Source organism: Lutra lutra, chromosome 1, assembly GCF_902655055.1.
Source record: "Lutra lutra chromosome 1, mLutLut1.2, whole genome shotgun sequence".
NCBI lineage: Eukaryota > Metazoa > Chordata > Mammalia > Carnivora > Mustelidae > Lutra > Lutra lutra.
Genome location: NC_062278.1, coordinates 199,907,923 through 199,932,084, shown reverse-complemented (window position 1 = coordinate 199,932,084; position 24,162 = coordinate 199,907,923). Strand labels below are relative to the sequence as shown.

The following is a 24,162-nucleotide window of genomic DNA, read 5'->3' as shown; positions in this document are numbered from 1 at the left end:
AAATGAAAACAATAGGCAGGATGATACTGAGCTTCTAAGGGAGCTGTTTCAAATCATTGCTCAGCCTGCACCAATCAAAGCCAGCAGAAGGCATCCCGCCAAAAGAAAAGGCAAAACAGAAAGCAACAAAGTTCAGCCAGCCTTGCCTGCACAACCTCTTACAGTGAACTGTGGAACAGCTTCCCTTTCTGAGAAACTCTGAATCTGTAGCATGAGGATACTTACGAAGGTGGCACGTAGTAGGTGGTCAATGACCACAGGTTCTCGGCTTACTATGCCCCGTGCATCTTACACTGTGCTCAGCCCTCTACACTCATCATTCCATTTAATCTTCCCAACAACCCATGAAAGAGTTGTCCCTACCTCCATCTTTCAGTTAAGAAAACTGAGACAGTACTAAAAGACTTCGCTCAAGGTCACACTGATAGCAATTGTCAGAGTCTCTGATTCCAAACCAGGAATGTCAGCTTCAGGGATAAAACCACCTTCCAGGTAACATAAGTGTGGTGCTGTGTTTCTTGCTCCCAAGTGCCCTTCCTCAGTGGCTTTCATTACCACCCGGGGCTGCCCGGTTCCCATGGCCTAGCTGTGGGCTCTAACCTCAGGTCTCTACCTGATCTGCCTTTGGGGCAAGAATCAGACTTCTCGGAGCAGTCTTGAGCTATCCAGTAGTTGAAGAAAGACGTTTTTTTAAAAATCAAGTTCTCTCTGCCTCTTTTTTTTCCTCTGTCTTTGCATTTCTTTTCCCCCAAACAACCTCATCCCTACATGCTTTATCAAAGGTGGCTGTGGACTAGGCACTTGCAATACCTTTCAATTTGAGAGCTCCTCCAAGCCCCTCTGCCTATCTGTCCTCCCTTGGGACAGGGCGGGAAGTGGGCACCTTCTAAGATGCTTGGTTTCATTGGGCGGGGGGTGGGGTGGATAGCATAGGAAGGGAACTGAAAATCTCCTCTATTTTCTTTTATTGGGGGTGGGTGGGGTAGAGTATGGAAAAGACCACATTGAATGTAATTTATTGTAAAGAGACATAGAGGAAACAGTCAGCCTGGAATCTGGCAATCCTGTCCCAACCATTCCATAACCCAGTACTGTGCTCACCTATTGCCATGGGCTTACTCAACTCCACTGCCCTCACCAATAATCATTTAATTGAAGCACTTGTTGGCAGGGAGGTCCATTTAGGAAATCATCATGGTCACTACATTGACCTAACACAACAGCATTGCCTGTCTTGAAAACCAGATGACACATTTCAGACCATCAGTGACAACAGCATCCTGAATTTGACCTTGGTTTTCACAGTGATTTGTAAATCATGATATCAACAGTTATCTACTTCTTGCTTAATAGGCAACCACGTCTCTTTATGATCAGTGTAAACTTGAAATTCCAAGCTACCCATAAATAAGCATGGTACAGCACTGTGCGTCTTCTCTGCCACCAGGTTTTTGTTGTGGAATCCTAATTTAAGGGGGAGTAGGGGAGGGAGAAGTGAATTTAAAAAAACATTAAGTGGAAACATAGCCCAAAAAATAAATGTCAACTGATACTCGGTATAGAAGAAACCAAAGCTATATTCCTTAGTCCTTACCCAGGAGACCATGCCCGCTTATAGAGCAAAATCTAAAGCATTTTTGGAGAAAGTGGAAGCCTAGGCATATAATGCCCCAGGAGCCTTGGCTGGCCCTTCGCTTCCTCTTCCCAACATTTCTGGTACGATGTAGCCTAATCTGACCCACACGAGTGGATCGCTAGTATATGTTTAAACTACAGCCCAGCAGAGCTCCACGAGACGGCCCTGGGAGGTCCGATGTGCACACACGATGTGCCTGTGTCTTCCGCTGTGATCAGAGCTGATCTCCAACATCACTCTCATGGACTTCATGGAATCTTCCCTCTTTCTCTAGATATTCACTTGACTTTTTAATCTATTTGCCTCGTGCCTGCTTTGTATTATCCAGTATTTACAACATTAGATGGAAAGATAGTGACCAAATATGTAGAGGTCTAGCCAGAGTACTAACTGACCAGGCATGTTTGATTAGGGACTAATTTTATAATTTGGGAAGGAGGTGGTATGATGATTTTGATTCTCTAAACAACTGGGAGGATTTAGTCAATATCCAAATGTGGAGGTCACTCCTGTCCTTGTGCATTTATTGATTGAGTGGAGGTTAACCTCCTTTTGCTTCAGAGTCTATACCTGCAAAACGAGGATCATGACATTCAAATAAGCAAAGATATGGATTTGTCTAACACGACCCAGTGTGGGCTATATTAAAACTCGCAGGAATACTAGTATAACCTAAAAGATTGCTGTTCCGTCCGAGAGAACTTTCTAGAGCGATGGAAATGTCCACAAGGATAATCACCAGCCAAGGTAGATCAGAGCACTTGAAATGTGACTGGTGCACCCAAAGAACTAGATTTTTAATGTTATTGAGTTTTAATTCACATAAAATTGAATTTAAATCTGCATGTGGCTGGCGGCTGCGACGTTGGACTGCCCAGCTCTGGGGGATTGCATTCTTCATCATGCTGTCTCCTAAAAATGGGGAGAGTTTGTCAAGGTTCCCACCCAGTATGGCCCAAGTAGTGTCCATACAGCTAAGAGCTTCTTCAGATAGCAAGAGTGGAACCAGGTTACCCAAGTTATTCACTCTGACTCCTCCGGATAACTGAGAAAAACCCTATGGCTCACCAAAGCAGCCAATTCCTTTATAAAAGGTGACAACGGGACTTTTTACTCTTCTGATGATTCTTCACTACAACCTAGTAATAAAGGGTGAATCTTTTGGACCAACTCACTGCTGGACTTTCGTCCCCGACTAAAACCAGCTCCTTGGATAGGTAGCAAACAGTGCTGCGGTGGCCCGGAGCTAGGGGGATCATAGCTCTGGGTAACGATATGGTACACATTAAATGTTGTAGTTAGTATGTAAAGTTGCAATAAATAGAAACTGAGTTACATCAAGGATAGAATTAAACCTGAAGTTTAAACTCCGCAGCACTATAATTAAAACTTAGCCTGTAGCAAATCATTCACTTGAGATTAAAGTAGTGTGGGGAAGCAGAGGTTTGGGTTTACCTTGCTTTCTACAATTTATAAGTCTGAGCTACCAAAAGCTAACAGCCCTGCCCCCAAATCCAGCTCCCAATTAAAAACACAGTTTGAAAACCTTTAGGAGACCTGAGGGGCCCTTTTAACAGAAGTCTGCCCCTTCCCCCCTGCCTAAGTCTATGAACAAATTAAAAAATATTACCTGGTCCCCTGATGGTCTTCTGAGCTGACACAGTGTTTTCATTAATACATCATTAGGGTAATGACATTGTGCTGGCGTTTTGCTTTCAAAACAGCCTGTACTTCAACGACCAGGAATACAGGCTCGGGGCCTGTGAACACTTTGTTCCTGGGAAATAGTCTTCTGGTCCTAGAAAGGGGAAAACAAAACAAACAAACAAACCAAAAAAAAAAAAAAAAAAAAACCAAGGAAGACTAAATGTAATTAATGTTTTAATGTGTGTTCTCTTTATCCTAATCTGGGACGTTCAAGGCTTGCTTCGTGTTTGATTTTTGTTTGTTATTTTGACAAAGTAGACACTGGGGTTAGCTTAGCCATGGCCTGAACTCCTAGAGCCAGCAAGCATTTCCAGTTCCCCCCAAAACAACCTCAAAGAGGTTTCTCTCAGGTTGGAAGTACGTCATTTTGTGTAAAAGTGGTCTGAGGATCTGAAGTTGAAACTGTGGTCTTTTTTTATTTTCTAGACTGTGAATTGTTACCTCATAGACAATAATGGGTTTATTCTGGTGTCTGAAGACTATACACAGGTGAGTGAGAAATTTCTACCGGCTCTGAGTAAGGAGCTCATGACGTTCTCCAGTGAGGGTGAGCAAAGGACAGTGTTAAAACTTTGAGTCAATGATCTATATTTAAGAGGTAATAGTAAGAGATTATAAAACCTGATTTCTATCCCTCTAAAAATGTCATAGCCTACTTCTCAGCAGGGCCCAAAGAGTTTTTACCTCCCAGTTGGGGGGTGGGGAGGTGGGGGCAGAGCCCAGGGTCTGCTTTCTCACTCATAAAATGTTCAATTTATAGGAACTCTTTGCCTCAAGGGTAGAGGTGCCTCAAAGAGTTTGGGCAATTTTAAGGAGGTTTCCTTCTTTTGATATTTAGATATTTTTCCATACATGACACACACACACACACACACATGTATACAAACACACAGTCACAGACACACACACACACACACACACATATATATTACAACATAATTATTCTTTATGGCTTCTTTCTGGTTTTTGCCTTTTAAAAATCAGTTAACTGAGTTCAGGGATTAACTTGGGCTCTCACACTGAGGGACAAGGATCCAGAAATAGGCAAAGAATTTTCTTCCTTCCTTTGAGCTGTGTGCGCAGTGTGGGGCAGGAGGGAAAGAGATGGGAGGAAACCAGGCCATGGGGCCAAGCACAGAAATCTCTACTGTGTTTGGAAATCAAAATAGGAGTCCAAACCAATAGCATTGTCCTAGAGAAAACAGGTTTTTCCTTTAAAACTTTGTGCATAAGAACCTTGTCTGGAATTACAAATTAAATTAGCAATTTCAAAGAAGGTAAAATACAGGCGTGCTTAGTAGTATGACGTGATGAAGTAGCACTAGAGAAGGAGGCACGTGGTCTCTGGTGCTCGTTCTCTTACTTCCCTAGTTTGGGGATGGAGGGCATATCACGTGACCTGCCCAAGCCTCCTGGCGGGCTCTGTAAAAGGAGGGGTTGAGGACCATTTTATAATGAAGTCCCGTTTAAATCATTTGAGGGGCACCTGAGGGGCTCAGTCAGATAAGTGTCTGCCTTCAGCTCAGGTCAGGATCCTGGAGTCCTGGGATCGAGCCCCGTGTCGGGTTCCCTGCTCAGCGGGGAGCCTGCTTCTCCCTCTGCCTGCTGCTCCCCCTTCTTGTGCACACGCTCTCTCGCTCTCTCTCTCAAATAAATAAATAAAGTCTTAAAAAAAAATCATTTGAAATTCTTTAGCAGTCAACAGTACAATAGGCCCTATTAATGCCAAATAAATTAGTTAATTGTCCTTAAGTCCCTAAGGAGTCTGAGCTTAATGCCTTGTTAATTGATCAACGCTGGCTCCAGGTCACATGTGGAATCGTGCTTCAGTTTTCCTTCTTATCCAGGAAAAGCTTGTGGAATTTTTAAATACACTTGTGGTGGGTGGAAAACATACAGGGTCAGAAATCACATTTGCCCCACCCTGTCTCCTTGGATGCTGACCATCACTGGACACAGGGACAGTTGGTAAAGATGAGATAGCAGTGAGCCCAGAGGTCCATGGTAATGTGTCTGTTCGGCTGAGAGAAGAAGCCCCCAGACATCCAAGAATCCATGGAGGGGGAACCCAAGTTAACCACCTGTGAGGAGGAGCCCTGACATCCTGCCATGATGGTGGAGGGGGGAGATGGGAACCTGGTCCCATGCCAGGGTGGGGAAGGGCATGGTGGATATCTTCCATGGTCAGTCCTCATCTAGCCAACAGTGTAAAGTGCTCGGACCTGGAGGGACATGCATGCAGGCTCTGCTCCTGGCTGTGTCTCTCCAGGGTGCAGACCCCACAGCCTGACCCAGGGAGCCTGTCCGCCAGCTCTGCCCAGCTTGTTTGATGTTGTCTGGTTTCCTGCACCCCAATTAGGATAATTCTTCTTCGTCTAACAACCAGTTCCATTGACCCTGGCATATTTACACACACAAGATACAAATGTCCTAGCTCCTAGCACCAGCTCACACCCACAGGGTTTGCGAAAGACTCAGATTGCCCCCGGAATGAGACTGGCAATGCTCCACGTTCAGTCAGTGAAATGTCATCTCCTTCTTCCTCCTCTCTTTCTTGACTTTTTGGCAAAGTCTTTATATGCCCTTCTGCCTGAAAATTCCCAGGAGCGTGGTCGAGGTCACTCCATGGTAATCTGAATCAGGATTTAGCAAATACAAAGCCTACAGAATTTACTAATTCAGCCTCTTAGAAGGATGTCCTCCACCCACCCACACGTGAGCTATAAATCCTTAGTGTACCCACAACAGTCATGGGGGCTTTCTCCTAGTCTACACCGGCTCAGTCCGGGGTGTTGGCTGCGGAAAGACCGTTGCCCCAAGCTCTGTGCTGCTGCAGGGCTACACCCTCCCCCATGAGACCCGGATGCTAGCGGTTCCAAGAGACTGGAGGGATCGACCAGGATGTTAATCCTTCATCCCACCATTCAGAGTCTGCAAATCTCAGCCAGCACCAAGACCTAGTCTAAGGCCCAAACATCAGCCAGGTTGTGGGGAAGGGACTGCTCAGTCCCAAATGCCCTGCAGGCGGCCCCACCATGAGGGTGAGCCATTAGAACTCTGCCTGGCCGTGCTGCCTCCTCCAGGGCCGGACTCTGGACTGCCTTGTTTGTCAACGTAGCAACTGCCCAGGGACAAAATCGCGAATGATCCTCAGAAAGTGATTGGGAGAAAGGACCTATATCCTCAACAGCGGGAAATTTATAGGGCTGATGTAGAGGACTGCTGTATTTCCCTAAACAGGTCACCCAGGAATTATAAACAATCCTCTTTATTACTGCTTAGGAAGCCCTTTCTCCGCCCGTTCCTGTATATGAAGTAGTGTTTTCATCACAGGGGACTGAGTGCAGATTAATGCTTACTCCACGCGAGCGTGTATGTGTGTGTGTGTACGTCTGTGCACACGCGTGCACGAGTGTCCAATTCCAGCGCTCGGCCTCTGTTACTCAATGCCACCCCCCCTCTGCCCATGCCATGTACTGTGGAACATTCCCATCTGCTTACTAGTCTGCTCTGTAATCCCATAACTTCTCTTGACTATCAAGACATTTTCCACTTTTTATGTGGCCTGAACACCGGCCCTTTGCTTCCGTCAGCTCCAGAACACAGACTGGCGGGGCGTCCGTTTCTGATTCTCCTCTGGTATTTGAGCACATTGTTGATCTCTGCTTCCTCCTGGGTTCTTCTTTTCTTCCCCGCAGACTGGAGACTTTTTTGGTGAGGTCGAGGGAGCGGTGATGAACAAACTGTTAACAATGGGCTCCTTTAAAAGGTAAGGATTTTATGGTCCCCCGCGCCCCCTGAAAACATTTGCCTAAATAAAATAAAACAAACCAAGGTCAAATAAAGCAAGCCCAGACTTGACCCTGTGACTGGTTTGTACTTGTGTCCCTGCTCCAGAAGATCTTGCTGAAATTCGATGCCTCTTGAATGAGTGTTAAGAGTCACAGAAACTCAGCTCACAATGAGTTTCCTGTTCGCCCAGCTCAGGGTTTATTGGAGGCCAATATTGAAGTCAGAGCCTGCCCTGGGACACGATTATAACAGTCTTGAGCAAGTGATTGCAAAGAAGTAGGAAATGTTTTCCCCTGGCTAAAAATGAGGAGTGTATTTTGTCTCATATTGGCAAACTGGGGGAAGCTTGCTAGGAATCTGGAAATCGAGGATGAAAAGTGACATTTAGAGACCTGGCGAAATAATTTTAGAAAATCAAGTGAAAGTTCCCCAAACCTGCTCCCAGATGGAGGGGAGTTTAAATTGCCACTAGGAGAAAACCCAGATGGTGTCAGATGCCACTGGAAGTAGGTACTACTCACCTGGGCCAGGAGAAGGATTGCTTCTGCGTAGCCCCACGTCTCTCCCGGGCAGGCCAGCCATGAGCTTGGGGACACCAAAACCTATGGGAGAAGCCATCTCCCCATGAGATCAGGATGTCAGTTATGTCCCCCCAGGAGTCAACATGTCCCCCCTCCCCTGGGCTCCCAGGAAACAGCAGCCTTTGAAGTGCTGCTTCGGTGGACATATTTGATGCTGTTCCGTACATAATAGCAGGGACTACTACGGACCGGGCTCGCCTGTGAGAACCACTGCTGCTGGTGGGAACAGCAGGCCCCTCGCGGTTCAATGGCCAGGAAGTGTTAGCTCAGGAAATCGGACTTTTAAGCCAGTGAACAAGACCCACTGAGGGCCGTGCTGAAAGCAGGGAATTCAAAAATGATGACCCAATTTTTGAGATTCCATAGCTTGTTTGTGCCAGAAGGAGGGAAAAAAAAAGAAAAAGAAATGATATAAAAAAACTTGGCCTCACTCCAGCCGTTCTGCAATCTCTGACACACTCGCCTACCCCGAGCCCGCCCTCAGCAGTGTGTTCAATTCCCTTTTTAAAATTCAAGTGCAGTTTTGTCCTTTTTTTTTTTTTTTTTTTTTTTTTTTTTTTTTTTTTGCCAGGAGTCATTGGACACGTGCTTGAAAACTCAGCTCAGAGCTGGGATGGGGTTGCTATGGAGTTTTCCACGACCTCTTTAAGCTTTCCAGGGCAGCTTCTGGATTGTCTGCCCTCGGGGGCTCCCCTGGCCATTCCCATCTATACATGGTTGTGTGCCTTTGTACCTCGTTCGCTTGTTTTCAACTCAGTGGTGGGGGGAGACAAAAGACGAGAAGAATCACACACGTGTTTCTCATTCGAAAGCATATTTTCCAACTTCTTTAACAAAATCAGGTTTTTTTTTTTTTTTTCTTTTCTTTTCCCTCTCGGACAGTCCTTTCAAACAGCTTGGTAGGAGAAGGAGGAAGGTTGTAGTGGGATTTTAGATTGCCAGTCTTCTCCTTGATGTGAGCAAAGTGTGGCTGGCATGAATCTAGAACTTTCTAGAACTTTCTTTGACTCTGAGAGTAGCTAACATATTTGAGGAAAGGGAAGGACCGGGGACTTGACTCAAGTTTAAAAGCATCTGTTGTTGTGGGAACTGGTCAACAACGCTCAAGGGCCTCTTCGAAGCGGGCCATCACTGGGGCCACGAGAGCAATGAGGGTTTACGTTTTGGAGTCAGATGGTTTGGATTCAAATTCAGACTCTGACATTTGCTAGCTTCGTGCCTGAGAATGAGTCAAGTGACCTCTCTGAGCTTCGGTTTCCTTACGTGGAAAATGAAGGTGATAATTACAGTTGCTTCCACAGGCTGCCGTCGGAGTTAATGAGATGATAATGAGCAGAAAGTTCGTACACAGTGCCTGGCATATATTAAGGGCTCAATGATTGCTAGCTGCTTGCTGTGATTCACATTGTTGGAGGTCTTCGCTCGGGCTTGGCTTTGCTGTCTGCCTGGCACCAGGTGGTGCTCCTTCTGCATTCCCACACCTCCTAGCAGGCTTCCCTCGAGGGACATCTGGCCAGGGGGCCTCCAGTTTTGGGGCCCTGTGGTGCAGCCTCAGAGCCCAAGGGTGACAGTCCTTTCATTCAGAGAAGACCTATATTTCAGAAGCACTGAAAGGATGTAGCCAAAAGTACCTGGCGGTGCACTGGGACGGAAGTCATCCCCAGAACACAGGATGCCTGGAGGCTGAGTTGCTCTGGGGACATGGTTGAGCCCAGAGAAAGCTCAGGACTGGTTCCCTGCACTGCCCTCGAATCGTCTCTCCTCCCACTGTCTTGGACACTGCTGGAATGGCACCAGGTTTCTTAATTTGATCTGCTTATATCCAGTCTTAAAGAATGATTTTTTGGAGATAAGAACCCTCCAAACCATCTTCTCCACAAAGAGCTCACAGAGAACAGCATCTGTTTGTCCTTCTTCCTTTCTCCCTCTCCCGTGCTCCAGATTTGCTGCCTCTCTCTCTAAAGCAATATGGTGCTTGTTTACATGGCAGTGGACCCTTTCCTAGATTGGCTGGTCACTTACCTAGTGACCTGATGGTCATTTTACTTAGCAAGGGAGGGAGGGAAAGAATATCCACTTCTAGGTCTATAGTGCCATGGGGAAGAGAGGGAAGCCATAGACTTGTGCTAATCACCAACTTGAGGGAGCTTTGAGAAAGTTCTGCTGCAGTGTGTGCAAACAATCTAAGAGGCAAGATGGTCTCTCTTGGTGACTTTAGCTCAGTCTTCGACTTGACTCTGTTTACCCTGCTTACCTGTGACATTAGTATCCAGGGTCCAGATAACATACTAATAGCCTCAGCAGTGTGAAAGCAATGATCACAATGGCTCCTTCCCTGAGCACCTACCCCACACCAGGCCTGGGCTGCCCCGACACATCTTAACCTCTTGCCGTACTTTCCAGCAACTCCGTGGGACAGGTATAAACAGGACCTGCTGCATAACTTGCAGGGCCCAGTGCAAACTGAAAATCTGGTGTCCCTTGTTCAGAACGTTTTAAGAATTTCAAGGCAGTGACAGCAGAGCCTTCCACCAAGTATGAGGTTCTGTGAAATTACACAGGCTGCGTGCCCGTGATGCTGGCCTTGGGTATAAATATACCCATTTTATAGATGGTAGTGATGAGGCTTGGAAAGGTTAAGAACTTGCCCTAAGTCTCTGTGTAAGAGAGCTGTACTCTGAGCATGGAGAGAATGTCTAGCTCTGCCCTTGTTCAGGGCACGATAGCATTGTGCTGTGCTTGGAGCTTCCGCCAGTTCTTTTTGAGAAGGGAAAGGTAGCTGAGGAAGATGTTGGCTCAGCAGTGTCTTATCTGGGTGAGCAGAACTTGCGGGAGGGGAGGCCAACCACGCGATAACATCACCCAGATTTCCTCCAGTTGAAGCTGATACCTCTTTGAACCAAGCCGCGTTCCCAGGCTCCCTGTGATTTCTCATGAGATTCCGTCCGCCCGGTCAGCTTTCTGGGTTTCAAACCGAGAGCTCCGGGTGCTGCTTCATTCTTAAAATGAGAGTAAGTGGACTCCCTGGGTGGTGACTCATTTAGGGTTTTTCAGTTAGCTATTTTTCTTTTTCACTCGCATTCACATCCCGGAAGAGCCTTGTTTTCATATTTCTCAAAATCCACACTCCATGGATTCTCTCTGCTGTCATTGGCAGTGACATCACCCCTCTCATGATTACTAAGAGAACATCTAGTTTCAAAATATTTTTCTTAGAGTTCTTGTAAGAGCAGCAATTTCTTAGAATTCATTTGTCCTCCCCACCCCTTGCTTGTCCCCAGTGATTCAAATTCAATGTCAAATATCCAGGAAAAGTGAAAATCTATGTATGTATGTTTTAATATATATAAAGTGAAAAACGTGTGTGTGTGTGTGTGTGTAGCCAGTCACAGGAGAGTATCCACAGTTCCTGAGAGGGTCTCCTTGATACACTGGGCTTAAGCTATGGGCACTCCGGTTGGGCACCAGAATCGTACTGTGTGGCTTTGCCCAGACTTCCCGTCTCTCCCAGCCTCCTTTTCTTCCTCACCCAAATATGGACCTCGGGATTTTGCGAGAATTAGCTAAAACAGAGTATATGGAATTGCTCAGCAAATGGCAAAGTTAGTGCAGATAGAAGGTGAGATTAGCTCTTGGATAAGAGCTCCAAATGTCTGAGATCTTTTTTTTTTTTTTTTCTTTTCATTTTCTTCTTTATTTTAATCCCTAAGGTCCCCCCCAAGTGGTTCCTTAGCAACAGTTACCTCCACGGCACAGCCTTGGGGGTGGGCCCGGGGGCCTGGACTCAACCAGCATCCCTGGAGAGCTTTTAAAACATGCCTGTGCTCAGGCGGCAACCCCAGGAGCTTCATGGGAAATCCGGCTGGGGTTTTTATGCTTTGTTGAGAGCATCCACATGCTTCTTGTGCACAGTCAGGGTCAAGGAACATTAAGTCAAGAGCACCAGGGTACCGGTCTAGATGCGGTCCACTTTAGAGCTGTCTGACGTTGGGCCACGTTAACTCACTAAATTGCAGTTTTCTCAGCAGCAAAACAGACCTGAAAGAATTATTCACATACCTGCTGGTGGGGGTTAAATGGAATAACGAACGCATGCTTATACCAAACGTCCTGGTGGGTTCTGCCAAAAGGTCTTCCCTTGTTCTTTGTGGATCTGATTAAGCTTGAGGAAGCAAAGACCAATTGGGCACACCTGGCCTTTGGCTTGTGGAGAAACGGTCTGCCTACTAATAATCTGTTTTTGCTTTGGGGGCTACCGATAGTTCCCCTCTGTTTGGACTATGTGTTTTTTGGTTTTTTCAGTTTTGTTTATTTTATGCGCTTGGTGCCACATGCCTGAGCTCTCACCCCTTCACGACCGTGTTTTCCCCATGGGGCCTGGTGAATGTCTTCCGCACCTCACCCCACACATTCATTAACATATCTGACTTGTGTAGAATTCCCCGCAGTGGCTCCTTCTGCCCTTGAAATTGCCTTTCTAGAAAGGTGACACATCAGGCAGAATTCGGGGCTTGGACCATTTCTTCTCCCATCTCTGCGGGATGGAACTATATAAGGCTCTATTTAGGTTCCATGGCCGGTGAGGGGAGCTCTCCCTGTCCTTGGTCATCACATCACATTTCAGCCAATGCCCTGGCCTTGGAGTCTCGAGAGTGTCAAAGGAGACGTCGGTCACCTTTGAGGGCTGCTCTCTCCTGCCGACTGCTCCCCCAGTGTCTAATACTCAACACTCATGTCATGAGTGTAATGGCTTCTCGGCTTCCTGTTGACCCGACCGTTTCCACAGAAGTATGCTTTGTCAGAGCCAGCACTGAAAGGAACAAGAAGACAGATCGGCTTGAACAAATGTGTTTCTGAGCCAAACTTTCTGGAATGTGGAGACATGAAGATTCCAGGGCACTGCACTTTAAAATCCTAAAGCTGCTGCTTGAGCATCCCTCATGACAACACTAAGAATCGCTGCCCTCCTCTTCATCATAATAGCAGCACACCTCATTTATTAAATACCAGGTACCGAGGCCTGACATCATTCCAGGTAGTTTACGTGTATAACCTTCACGCATCCCCCATAACAATCCCGAGACATAACTACCACCATTATTTCCATTTGACAAAGGAGGACCTGGACATGGAGACTCTGAGCATCTGAGGGCCTTGTCTGAGTTCACCCACAGTAGCGAGTGGGGGAGATGGAATTTGCACTGATGTCTCTCAGATTCTGGATTGCAGACCATATTGATCCAATCCTCCCTCATCTTCTCCCCTAGTCGGAGTAGATTGAAGTATTTCTTTTAGAGATATTTGTTGACATTTATGCTCATTTGGCTTTAGGAGATATAGAGAAAGAAAGTTTCTCAATCAACCAGTTAGTTTTTCTAAAAATAATAGGAAATTCCAGAATAACAAGGGGCTAAAGAACATAGCAGTTTTTTTTCTCTTTTGTATGAAGGAAGTCTAAAAATACCAATTTGTTGTCGTCATGGACTCACAACCACATCTTTTTTTCCCTCTACCTTCTTCTGTTGGCATTTAAACTCAAGGTTACTTCATGGTCCAAGATAGCTGCTTAGTTCCAGCCATCACATCTGCTGTCTAGGCTGGCAGAAGGAGGAGGATCCAGGAGGTCCAAAAAAGTCCAATTAAAATTTCTTGATTGAAATTTATTTTAATAAGTAATTTTATTGATTTATTGAAGTAAATTAAGGTTTATTTATTCAAGTGTTGAGTCCCATACAATATTTCTGCTTCATCACACAGCCTCTCCTAGCTACAAAGGAACCTGGGAAATGTGCATACCAAAAAGTCAGGGTTCTGCTTGGCAGAAGAGGAAAATGGACTTTGGGAGACTATAATAATCTCTGCCACATCCATCATGCCTGCTGGCTTCGGAACACACATGTCCTCTAAATATTGAATCTGATTTCCTGTGATATCCACTTGGAAAAACTTCTAGAGATGGGGCTGTGTTCACAACACCCAGTTCCCCCCACACCCCACCTACCCATTGCAGTCCTGAACACAAATGGTCATAGGCACCGACTAACTCATCTGTCCACAATGCTGGACCCCAAGCAGCAACACTCAATAAGACCCGTGGGGGTGACCAGTAGCAATAATGGCGCCAGCAACACCAGCGTCCCGAGGTACTGACACGCTGAGCCTCAGTTACACGCCTTGCACCATGTCGAGCCGTGCACAGGCATCGCGTGGTGGTGCGGTGCTGTGAAATGTAGACATGAACTTGGCAGAGCCCAAAGAAGCTCCCCCAGCATCCAGGTTTCTTGCCTTAAATGGGTTTTATGTGAACTCATTCCCCAAGCAGCATTCCACTGTTTCCTTCTACTTCTTACTCAAACAAAGAGGCAAAAGAAATTTAATCTTTTCTACGTGGCATTAATCAAGATTCCATTTTCCCCTTCAGTTAAGCTCATTTTTGTGGAAGGGGCAGGCGAACGGACAAACAGACTGCCGGCTAGGTGCTCTTACCCCCATGCATGCATAGTATCCTTAGCCTTGGGATCCAAGCAGCTGGTCCACTCAGGGCTGTAATAACCTTGCAGCAGTGATTTCACCTTCTGAGCCTGTTTCTTTTCCTAAACATGTCGCCGTTGCCCGGACACAAGAGCTGATGGCCGCACGCTGGCAGAAGGTAATTGGTTATTATTGCTACTGCTTTTATACCAGGGTGGGATGCTGACATGACCGCTCTCTGAAACTTTGCTTTGTTTTATATTATCAGCACCTGCTGATGAAAAGCATTTGGTGCTTCAGGTATACAGAGAGGGAGGCGTTTTCCCATGGCTCGCTCCTCAGGGGTCTGCACTAGACCCGCGGTAGCCCCAGGACCTTGTGTGTGGCCACATGGCACTTCTTCTCTGCTAAGGAAGGATGCTCATTCACTAGATTTTGTGCCAGGGATTCCCAGGCAGGGCTCAAAGGCAGCAGGGCCAGGATCATGTAAATTCAGCATCTCTGCTGTATTCCTTGTGCTGGGCTGACCCTGAAAAGCGGTACCGTCTCTGTGAGAAGTTGCTCTGGGATGACATGGCCACCAGTGTGAAAAGGAGAAAAGGGATAGCACCTATTGGATTTCCTGTTAACACTCAGATCAACAGACTGAGCTTCTCCCCTCTCTTGGTTTTCTGAGATGTAAGAACGAGTAAGGCTTCCCATCGTGATAGTGGCTTTGTTAAGAATTTTCTGTGTTCCCGGGCCCTGTCCTATCACTTGCGAGTTGAAAGCTGCCCCAGAGAGTACATTTTATAGCTCGACAAAAGAAGACGTATTTTTACATGCTACCCTAGGGAGTCACTTTACTTCTCGTACTTGCAGATTCAGAAACGCTTAAATATGTCCCATGGTGAGTTTCTGCGTCAGATGCCTCCCTGTCCCGTTTTTAGGACTGTATTTACAAACATTAAGTGGTTTCAAGATTGGTTTTTGGGCAAATTGCTTAAGCAGCCCTCATCCAGTGAGTCATTGTAGGGAAAGGACCTGGCCTCGTGGGCACACAGTAGGTGTCTAATAAATGCTGGTCTCCACCGTTACTCACAAGTCGAAACAAGCTGAGCTCATGCCTTTGAAATTGAACCTTCTAATTCTTAGCAGAAATATCTTTCTTGGTCATGATTTTTGTCTCGTTGGAAAAGTGCAGTAAAATCGCTTTCCGCAAGTCCCAGTGTTCTGGGCCTGTCGTCCACGGGGCACACAGGGCTGTCTAGGTTTTCTTTTCAGCACTTTGAGTTTCTCCTCACTGTATCTGCCTTCCTTCGGTTTCAAAGAGACCCGTCTGGGGAGCGCGGAGATGTTAATGATAAGGTCTCAGCGGCAGCCTGCGGCTGGAGTGGCCTGGTGGGGATGTCATGGGGATTAAGCCATGTTATCTGTAATAAGGATAAACTCCCACTGCTGAGGGCAGCCGTGCTGCACCAGTCTTGGGCCGGGCATGTGGCTCAGGGCTTATTTTAGAGCCGAATGAAAGCAGGCAATTATCATGTTCTTTAACTATAATCAGCCAAACAGGATACAGGTAGCCACAAAATGGAGTTATTTAAAACAGTAACAAAATCACTTCAAAAAGGGTAATAATCTGGAAGTCTCTCTTTCTGCAACATCTAGTTAAAGCTGTCTAAGCGTGGAGAAGACAGGGAAGGCTTGTTCTCTAACCTCCTCGATGGCAACGGGATCAGGAAAGCTTCCTTGGGAAACGAAAGGCAGGATCCCTGGCCCGGAGGCTGCCCCACAGCCGTTGAGTTTGGCCTCACTGTGTAAACTCCAGCCTTTGAAGATGGTCCCAGGAGAATCCTGAGCTTTCCTGGGAGGGTGGCTGTTGAGGGGCTCTCGCTGGCCCAGCCAGCTGGTCCCTCCTGGCCCACTGACCACAGACTTGAAAGCTGATTCAGGACTTGGGCTATGAGACCTTATCTTAGGCAGCATTTTCTGTGACATTCCAGTGAGACTGGGATGGGGCACGGGGCGGGATTCTAAGCATTTCCCAGAATCTGTCAGAGCTGGCTCGTGAGCAGAAGGCAGAGTGAGGGGGATTCCTGGAATTCTGGCTCTGCTGTTTGTTAGGAGTGTGAACTCGGACGCACTGCTGCAGCTGGCTAAGACTCAGTTTGGCTCTCTGTGAAATGGGGATGATTAGAATCTATCTTGTAGGGATTTGCTTCCTGGAGTCCCTTGCTCACGGTTGCTAAAGAGCTCAGAAGACATGAGCTCTTGTTATCACGGTCCTCAGCTCTGAAACCCACGGATAGAAGTTCCCATGTCACGTCTCCGTAACCCCAGTGCGACTCCTGAAGGTGTTTTATACCGCAGTAACAGACATGAATTTTACGCTGCATCCTTTGTGCCAATGAGCTAAGAAAATCAGGAGGCCTGTCCATCCTCCAGCCAGCTGAGTAAAGCTGAGTCAGTTCCCATTGCATTAAACATGACCCCCATTAATTAATAATGACAATGAAAACCAGACTAATAAATTCTAACAGCCACACAGCCCTGCCTTCTGTTGAAAGCTTCCTCTGGACCAGATCCTGTGCTAAATGTGATACGTATGTAACCTCCGGTAATCCCACAACTGACCCATAACATAGCCATTTTTCTCACCATATGACAGAGGAAATTGGGGTGCCCAAAGAGTAAAACAAAACAAACAAAACGACTGTAATACGTGGACGAGTTAAGATGGAGCTTCCAACTGGCTCCTAACCGGCCTCGAAGCTGCTGCTGTCAAGGCCACAGGACCAGTCACTTGAGGCCTTGGGAATGGGGTAGCTTGGAGATTCCAAACTCCAACAAAGAACAAAATGAGGCTTTCTGTTACAAGAATCATAACAAAGCCAGCATGCCACATAGTATATTTCAGTGTATTTCCACGTCTGATTATTTAAATCTTAGGACATCTTTGTGAGTCATTTTACAAGGGAGAAAATGAAATTTCAGAAGAGGGTTAGCATCTTGCTCAAGATTATACCCTGGAGGGACACCTGGGTGGCTCAGTCGGTTAAGTGTCCTATTTCAGCTCAGGTCACGATCTCAGGGACCTGGGATCGACCCCGTGTCGGGCACTGGACTCCTTCATCCTCTGCCTCTGCCCTCCCCCTGCTTGTGCGTGTTCTCTCTCTCAAATAAATAAATAAATAAATAAAATCTTAAAAAAAAAAAAAAAAAAAAAGAATGCACCCTAGATAATGGCACCTGGATAATAACCATCCAAACCAAGGCCATATCCACGTCTGCACGACTCTAAGCACAGGTATGTTCCACTCAACCCATGCCGCCTCTCACCACACTCTGGCCCACGTTCCCGCTGTGGAGACAGAGTTGAGCAGTATGAAAAGGACGGAGCCAATCACAATCTTGCCAAGTCCTAGAAAGCCCTTCCAGGGGCACAAACAGAAATCCCCTGGATGAGGTGGAGACTGGTGTGGTGGGGGAGTCCAGGACCGAATAGAGTTGTCCCTCCAGGTCTGCAGTAGGTTCCATGGCTGGGGTAGCAGCAGGACTATGCCAACGATGACCATTTCAGTGGAAATTTGTTTGGGGACTTCCCTGAGCCAGATGCTTGGCTGGTTCATGGGCTACGTTTCTGTATCAATAAACTCAGATTCTCCTGGCATCTGCCAGGAAGGAAAAAGCTAGAGGACAGTGAATGAGACCAGAATAAATGTTCTGATGAGGGAGAGGCTTTGAGGATTTGCTGGGAGATCATGTGACCATTGGAGCCCTCCTGGGTTCTGCTGCCAAAGTCGCCTATATGGTTCTGGTTAGGAGCTGGTTTCCATCTCGACCTGGTCAAGCATGGTTAGTTCTCTACTTGGTGCCCGTAGATGGTTCTTTGTTCAATCCGTTTGTGTGATGCCTCTAGCTTATTGTCTAGAGGAGGAGGTCTTCACCCCTTATTTGAATTTGACCTCTTCTGTCTAGTTGTGACATCTTCCTGTCAAGACTCAGGCAATCAGGCAATTATCATGCTTTCAACTTTTGGCAGCCGAATGCTTTCTTCATGCTGGGTGTTGGGCTAATGCTCAGGGTCCACACCAGTCCTGCTGCATTGAACTTTGCTAAGCACTGTATTATGCTAGAAAGGAACTCCTTCAGAGAGAATTCCTTGCAATCATTTAGGAGTTCATGTATCTCAGTATTAACACGTCATCTGGTAGTTACATAATTCAGACCAGACTTCAAGTGCCTCTTCTTTGGGGTGCCAGAGTAATGGGAAGGGGAGCTGGTGGGAGGATGGAAGGCATGCTGCCTCTGGGATAAGGTGCTTGCTCCTTCTAGAACCTTTAACTGACTACCATTCTCCATTCTCTGTAAAATTGTTGATGAGTATTAAAATATCTGCAACAAGTATAAAGTGAAATGCCTTGGCCATTGAGTAAAGGTTGTAATTGGAAATGGGAGCTCTACTTTCATCCCCAGTGGAGAAAAAAGAAATATCCATTTTCTTGTTTCATAAGTGGCACTGTTTTCAAAAGCAAAAATATAGTTACTGTGATGGTGGTGGTAGCTGGGAGTGGGGATTACAACCGATAAGCCAACTGATTTCCAAAAAATTGTCAATGTGCCGGGCTGATCTTGGTGTAGGATTGTTTCCTAGTGCTTGAGAGAGAGTGGATCCTGCCAATTCTGAACTCAAAATGGCCCTTCCCAGCTCTCCTCCATCCTGGAGACATGGCCCAAGCAAACTCTCCCCAAGGCCCAGAATCCAGTTCAGAACAGCAACATCCCTCTGGAGTATCCTCATCAAGGCACATCAACCTTGTTTAAACCAAAATGATTGTTTCATCAAGCTGGTGGGCTTCCATCCCTCTCTCCTTACCTAATACCAATACCTTTACTCCCTTGGCTCTGCAGGTTCCAAGTGTGACGTGGCCGTGTCTCCGGTCCTAGACTTTGCATGTTCCTCATTTGTCATCTTTGTTAGACCTGCGTTTTTTTGTGTTTGTCACTGTTGTACTTGGTGGTGGTGTGGTGACCATTCACCATGCTGGTTTGCCCGTAGCTTCCCATTTAGTGATCCTCCTTTCTATTCTTTCCTATAGAATTACCCTTTATGACTATCAAGCCATGTGCAGGGCCAACAAGGACAGCAGTGATGGCGCCAGCAGGCTACTGGATGTAAGTATGGTGCAATCACCCAAAAAGACAGGGACACGTTTCTATCTGCCTCTGAGTGTGAGCATGTTTTTACCTTTGGAGTAATCAAGTGTATCTTTTTCAAAACCATGAATGTTTTAACCAATGTTTAACCAATGTTTAACCCAATGTTTAAACCATTAATGTTTTAAAGTGTCTCCCGATTTTACTGGTTAAGAAAAACCACTTACATTCAAACCCAAATCCACTGATTATATGAATGATAAGTGGGTCTTACTTATATCTTTGATGGACAGATGTGCCCCCTTCTGATGGATAGAAAAGGGGACATGTTTTGGCGATTCTTTGATTCTCATATAAAAGAGAATTTGGGTTGGCTCATCAGAAGTCTTCCCTTTGGTTTGTAAGAAACTGATTAGTCTGAGAACAAATTCACATGTGGATACTAGATTCTCTACCCTAATCAGGGCTCTGCTGAGCTTCGGTGGGTCATTTTCGCTGGAGCTGGTTCCATCGGTGATGTCACAATGATGTCATATCAACATAGATATCGTATCATTAGAAACAGGCTTTCAGACTGCCAGAAATTAACTGTTATAATTTACTGCCAGTTAAAAAAAATATAATTTACAATGTATAAGCCATGTAAGTGTGGCCATCCATCACCTGAAAACCCAGGAAAAACAGTTACAGTATACTTCGACGTAACCCTGCATGTGTGTATAATAAATATAATCTTTGCGTGTTATCGCTTTGGAAATTCCAAAAATTAACCTGAAATCTGGTTTGAAACACAAAATTTATGAGCTATTTTGGCTTTTAAAATATAAACACACACCTTCTCATTTGCAGATGTAAGATCTTTAGAGGAGATTATTTAAAATCCAAATATTTAACGTGGTTCTCCTCCACTGAGGGGGCAAGAAATGATTTGGAGCTGGAAAATCTCTGAAAGGCAGCTAGGAAGTGAAAGTTGAATGTTTTTGAAAAATACCGCTTTTTAGTGAGAATCAACATGCCTTCCCAAATCCAACTTCCCTAGACTTAGCGTGAATATTTCTAGACTTAAAATGTTCCCAAGATATGTTTTCATCATCAGGCTTAAGAGCTCAATGGCTTTACCCTTCTGAATGATAATGTGCATTTAAATTTTTAATCCTGTATTTACATAATCCCTTTGTGTACCCATACATTGAGTCAGTGTCTGGCACAGAATGCTTGAGTGCCCTTCCCTCCCACCCCCACCTACCCCCTTGGCCCCAAGGGAGCTGCCTGGTTGCCTGCCCCTCCCCACCTCCAGAGCTGCCCTAATCTCTCTATTCATTTCCTCCTCCCAGGGACCCACACTACCCAGGACTCCCGAAATGTCACTACCCATCCCGGCAGGTACAAAGGCACAGAACAGTCCCAGGGTCTGACCACCAGGGTCTTTTTGAAAGAAAGATGGTTCTTTTCCAAGCAGTAAGAAAGAGAATGGCAGAACCACAGGACGGCGGGTCGCGTTGGGTTTTAGGAAATAGTTAATAATTCACATCCTTATCTGAATCTAATCCTGAGGGCCCTGTGATTCAGGCAATGATGTTGACACACTCAATTAAATCAGAGCCAGAGAACCGGTCTGAAATCTGTGTGGGCGGAGAATAACCCCAGTAGACTGTTATTACTGTTGTTTTGTTCATTGAGTTACTGACTTGAAAAGGGAAATGTCGAGAATGATTAGAGGTATATAAATTAGTTTTTGTTTTATTTAAAACGGGATCATCCCCCCATTCCTGGTTCTCATCTTTATCATCAAAATGCTCAGAATGTAGGATTAAATACCCATAACTTTGGAGACCAGGATTTGGCATTTCAGTTCTCTGATAACCTAAAGGCAACCACAAGAGGTTCTGAGATTTTTCTGGACCTGCCATCTGGAGGAGGGCTTTGCCAAAGTCAGCGCCTCTCTCAAGTGCACCTTCTACTAGAATATCTGGCATATGTAGATTCAAAGAACCAACGGAGGGGGAAAGCTGCTATTTTCCCAGAATTCAGGAAATTGAATTATCCACATAGAAAATATCATAGAATAAACAATCCAGCTGCTTTTTTAAATTAAAATATTCTAAAATAAAGATTAGGCTGTCAATGCCTTCTTTTATAGAGTTGAAGGGGATTTTCTGCAAGGATAAAATCACATGTTTTTCTGGTTGTCTTTCTTTCCCCGCCGCCCCCCCAATCCAAATATGTCTGCAGGAGAAAAGGCAGCTTAAATCCTGCATAACTCATGGGCAACATTAAAATCAAGTATATGCAACTTGTGCTTATTTCAGTGAATGACATGCAGTGATGGAGAACAGGGAATCAGCTTTCTGAGAGGCAGATCTGTGAATTACCATTTGAAATTAGTTATATGATTTTAGCCCCTCGGCATTAGGCTGCAAAATATTAGCCCCTGGAGGGTAAAGGTTTAAACATCGTTTGCTGAACTTCCTTTTTCCTCCCAGAGATAACCCCTGTATTAGATCATGTTTATTTTACTTGTAAATCACCTCTCACTACAGGAGAGTTCAAAGTTTTAAAGTGTTAGTTTTAGGATACAGTATCCAACCATGTCTTCTTTTAGCTAGACCTTCAATGTTTTTTAACGTGATATCAATCTCTCTTGAAGAATAACATTGTCTTTATGTAAAGCCTTAAGTTAAACTACAAATTTCGTGTGATGCATTGTTTTCAATGAACTGAATTCTTCTCTTCAGCCTTATAATGCCTTCCTCGCTGCAGTAAAATGGATAATGACAGAACTTGTCTTGTAAGTACAATTTGCCACATTTTAAAATAGTGTTGTTTTTCTTTTGTATTATACAGTGAATCGGAAGACTGTGTTTCATGTTTTGAACAACCATTAGATTCGGACTGCTCTGAGATAACCTCACTGAACATCTCGAAATACTGAAAGCTGAGACCAGAAAATTATCTTTCAGTTACTCATGGTCACTGCTTATGCCCTTATGTCATTGCTTAGCAGACTAACAGCATGCAATATACAAACCAAATTTATTTATTGTGGTTAGTGTTAAATTTAACATAGATGTCTGGCTGTTTTTAATGCAGCCTGGGTGGGCTGTGGTCAGAAGAACAAATTGCCAGTGCTGCCCAGTGTGTTCCTTCGGATGTGTTGGCATGTGCAAGGGGTGGGGGAAGGGGAGGGAGGCCTTATGCAGGAGATGAGGGCTTGTGTATTTCGTGGGTCAGGGGCTGGGGGCTTTTCTCAGGTGTGAATTAACTGTTTACCCTGTCAAACTATGGTCCTATTTGAAGGGTGCTGGATGCATGTGTGTGACTTAAGTCAGATTGAAATGGGACAAAGATGAAAGGCTTGACTCCCAGAAAAGATACTGGACACATGACAGAAACACTGTATTCCGCGAAAGGGAGGAATTCCATAGACGAGCATGAAAACCAAATTGTTTAACCTGCTCCAAATTCTCAGGTTCTGATTTTGCCCACTGCGGCTCCAATTCTGAGGGCTGGAGGCAGATTTCTTCCGATTTGACGAAGAGCCATTGTCTTCTTTATTGCTTTCATGTAACCTGTATTAATTTCACCATGTTATAAATTGAAATTCATTTCTCTTACATACATAAGAGGCAGAAAATACAGTAACAATGGTGAGATTTTGATTGACAGTGAGCTGCTTGAGGTAGTAGCCTAAAAGAGAAATGATGGGATTTTGATTTATCACTATTCATTTGGAGGATGATTTATATTACTTTTGCATTTTTTTATCAGCAATGGAGAAATCCTGATTTTTTTTTTTTGAAATTGCATTGTGGCATAAGTTCATCAAGAGAAATTTGTTCCATCTGTGCCTACACACACACACACACACACACACACACACACACACACACACACACAGGGCTGAACAAGTTTGCATTGCAGTATAAATCTGGGAAGCATCCTTTATTACTGCAGATCATAGTCCAGGTAAAGAATATGCTATTTGTATCTCAGCATCAAGGCAGAAGAAACACTTTGGAAATTGACTTTTTACTATAGACTCAGACTATAGCTGGAAAACCATTTCTGCTGACAAACAGGGTATTTCTCAACAGAGTCCTTGAGTCTAGAAGAAACCCAGTTTCAGGGTTTGGCTGGCATTGATGATCAAATAACCTTTCACAAGTAAGATAAAGCCCAGCAAAAATTCAGTGGTCCCAGAACCAACCATACTGGGTACCTTCTGATCATGGTGTTATTGTTTCAAAAGCAGTGAGCAATGCTGAAAAGAACAGAATGTCGCTGTTCTGTCCAGGGGGGCAGATGACCAAATAACCCTGGGCTTTTGCATCCCCTGTTCAGGTTCCTGGTGGAATTTAACCTCTGCAGTTGGTGGCACTCAGATATGACAGCCAAAGGTAAGCAGCCACCAATTCCTCTTTCTCAGCTCAGAGTGATAAAGCTAGAGTTCCCCAGCTCCTTTTCATCCAGGATGAGCTCACATACAATTACACAGGACAAAGTGATGATTTTTCTGCTCTGTCAGTGAAAGGCATCCCCTGTGCTGATTTGGCAGCACCGTCCAGTCTCACAAAAATTCCAACTTTCGGGGCGCCTGGGTGGCTCAGTGGGTTAAGCCTCTGCCTTCTGCTCAGGTCATGATCTCAGGGTCCTGGGATCGAGCCCTGCATTGGGCTCTCCGCTTAGCAGGGAGCCTGCTTCCTCCTCTTTCTCTCTCTGCCTGCCTCTCTGCCTACTTGTGATCTCTGTCAAATAAATAAATAAAATCTTTAAAAAAAAAAAAAATTCCAACTTTCATTCTGCCCACGTGGAACATACACTTTGACCTGTTTCCTTAAC

General features: G+C 45.3%; 1 protein-coding gene across 4 annotated transcripts in view; it reads left to right on the top strand.

Annotated features, from left to right (window-relative positions):
• CACNA2D3 (calcium voltage-gated channel auxiliary subunit alpha2delta 3) overlaps positions 1–24,162 on the top strand; it is an 880,032-nt gene that overhangs the window by 784,980 nt on the left and 70,890 nt on the right. For 3 of the 4 annotated variants that reach the window (XM_047691716.1, XM_047691706.1, XM_047691725.1), the window contains 5 exons: positions 3,770–3,832; positions 7,042–7,112; positions 19,266–19,341; positions 22,059–22,111; positions 23,665–23,720. In XM_047691716.1, coding sequence (XP_047547672.1) covers positions 3,770–3,832; positions 7,042–7,112; positions 19,266–19,341; positions 22,059–22,111; positions 23,665–23,720 — 319 coding nt within the window. Of the gene's footprint in view, positions 1–3,769; positions 3,833–7,041; positions 7,113–19,265; positions 19,342–22,058; positions 22,112–22,167; positions 22,338–23,664; positions 23,721–24,162 lie in introns of those variants that run through there. The other variant, XM_047691733.1, reaches the window with a different exon arrangement.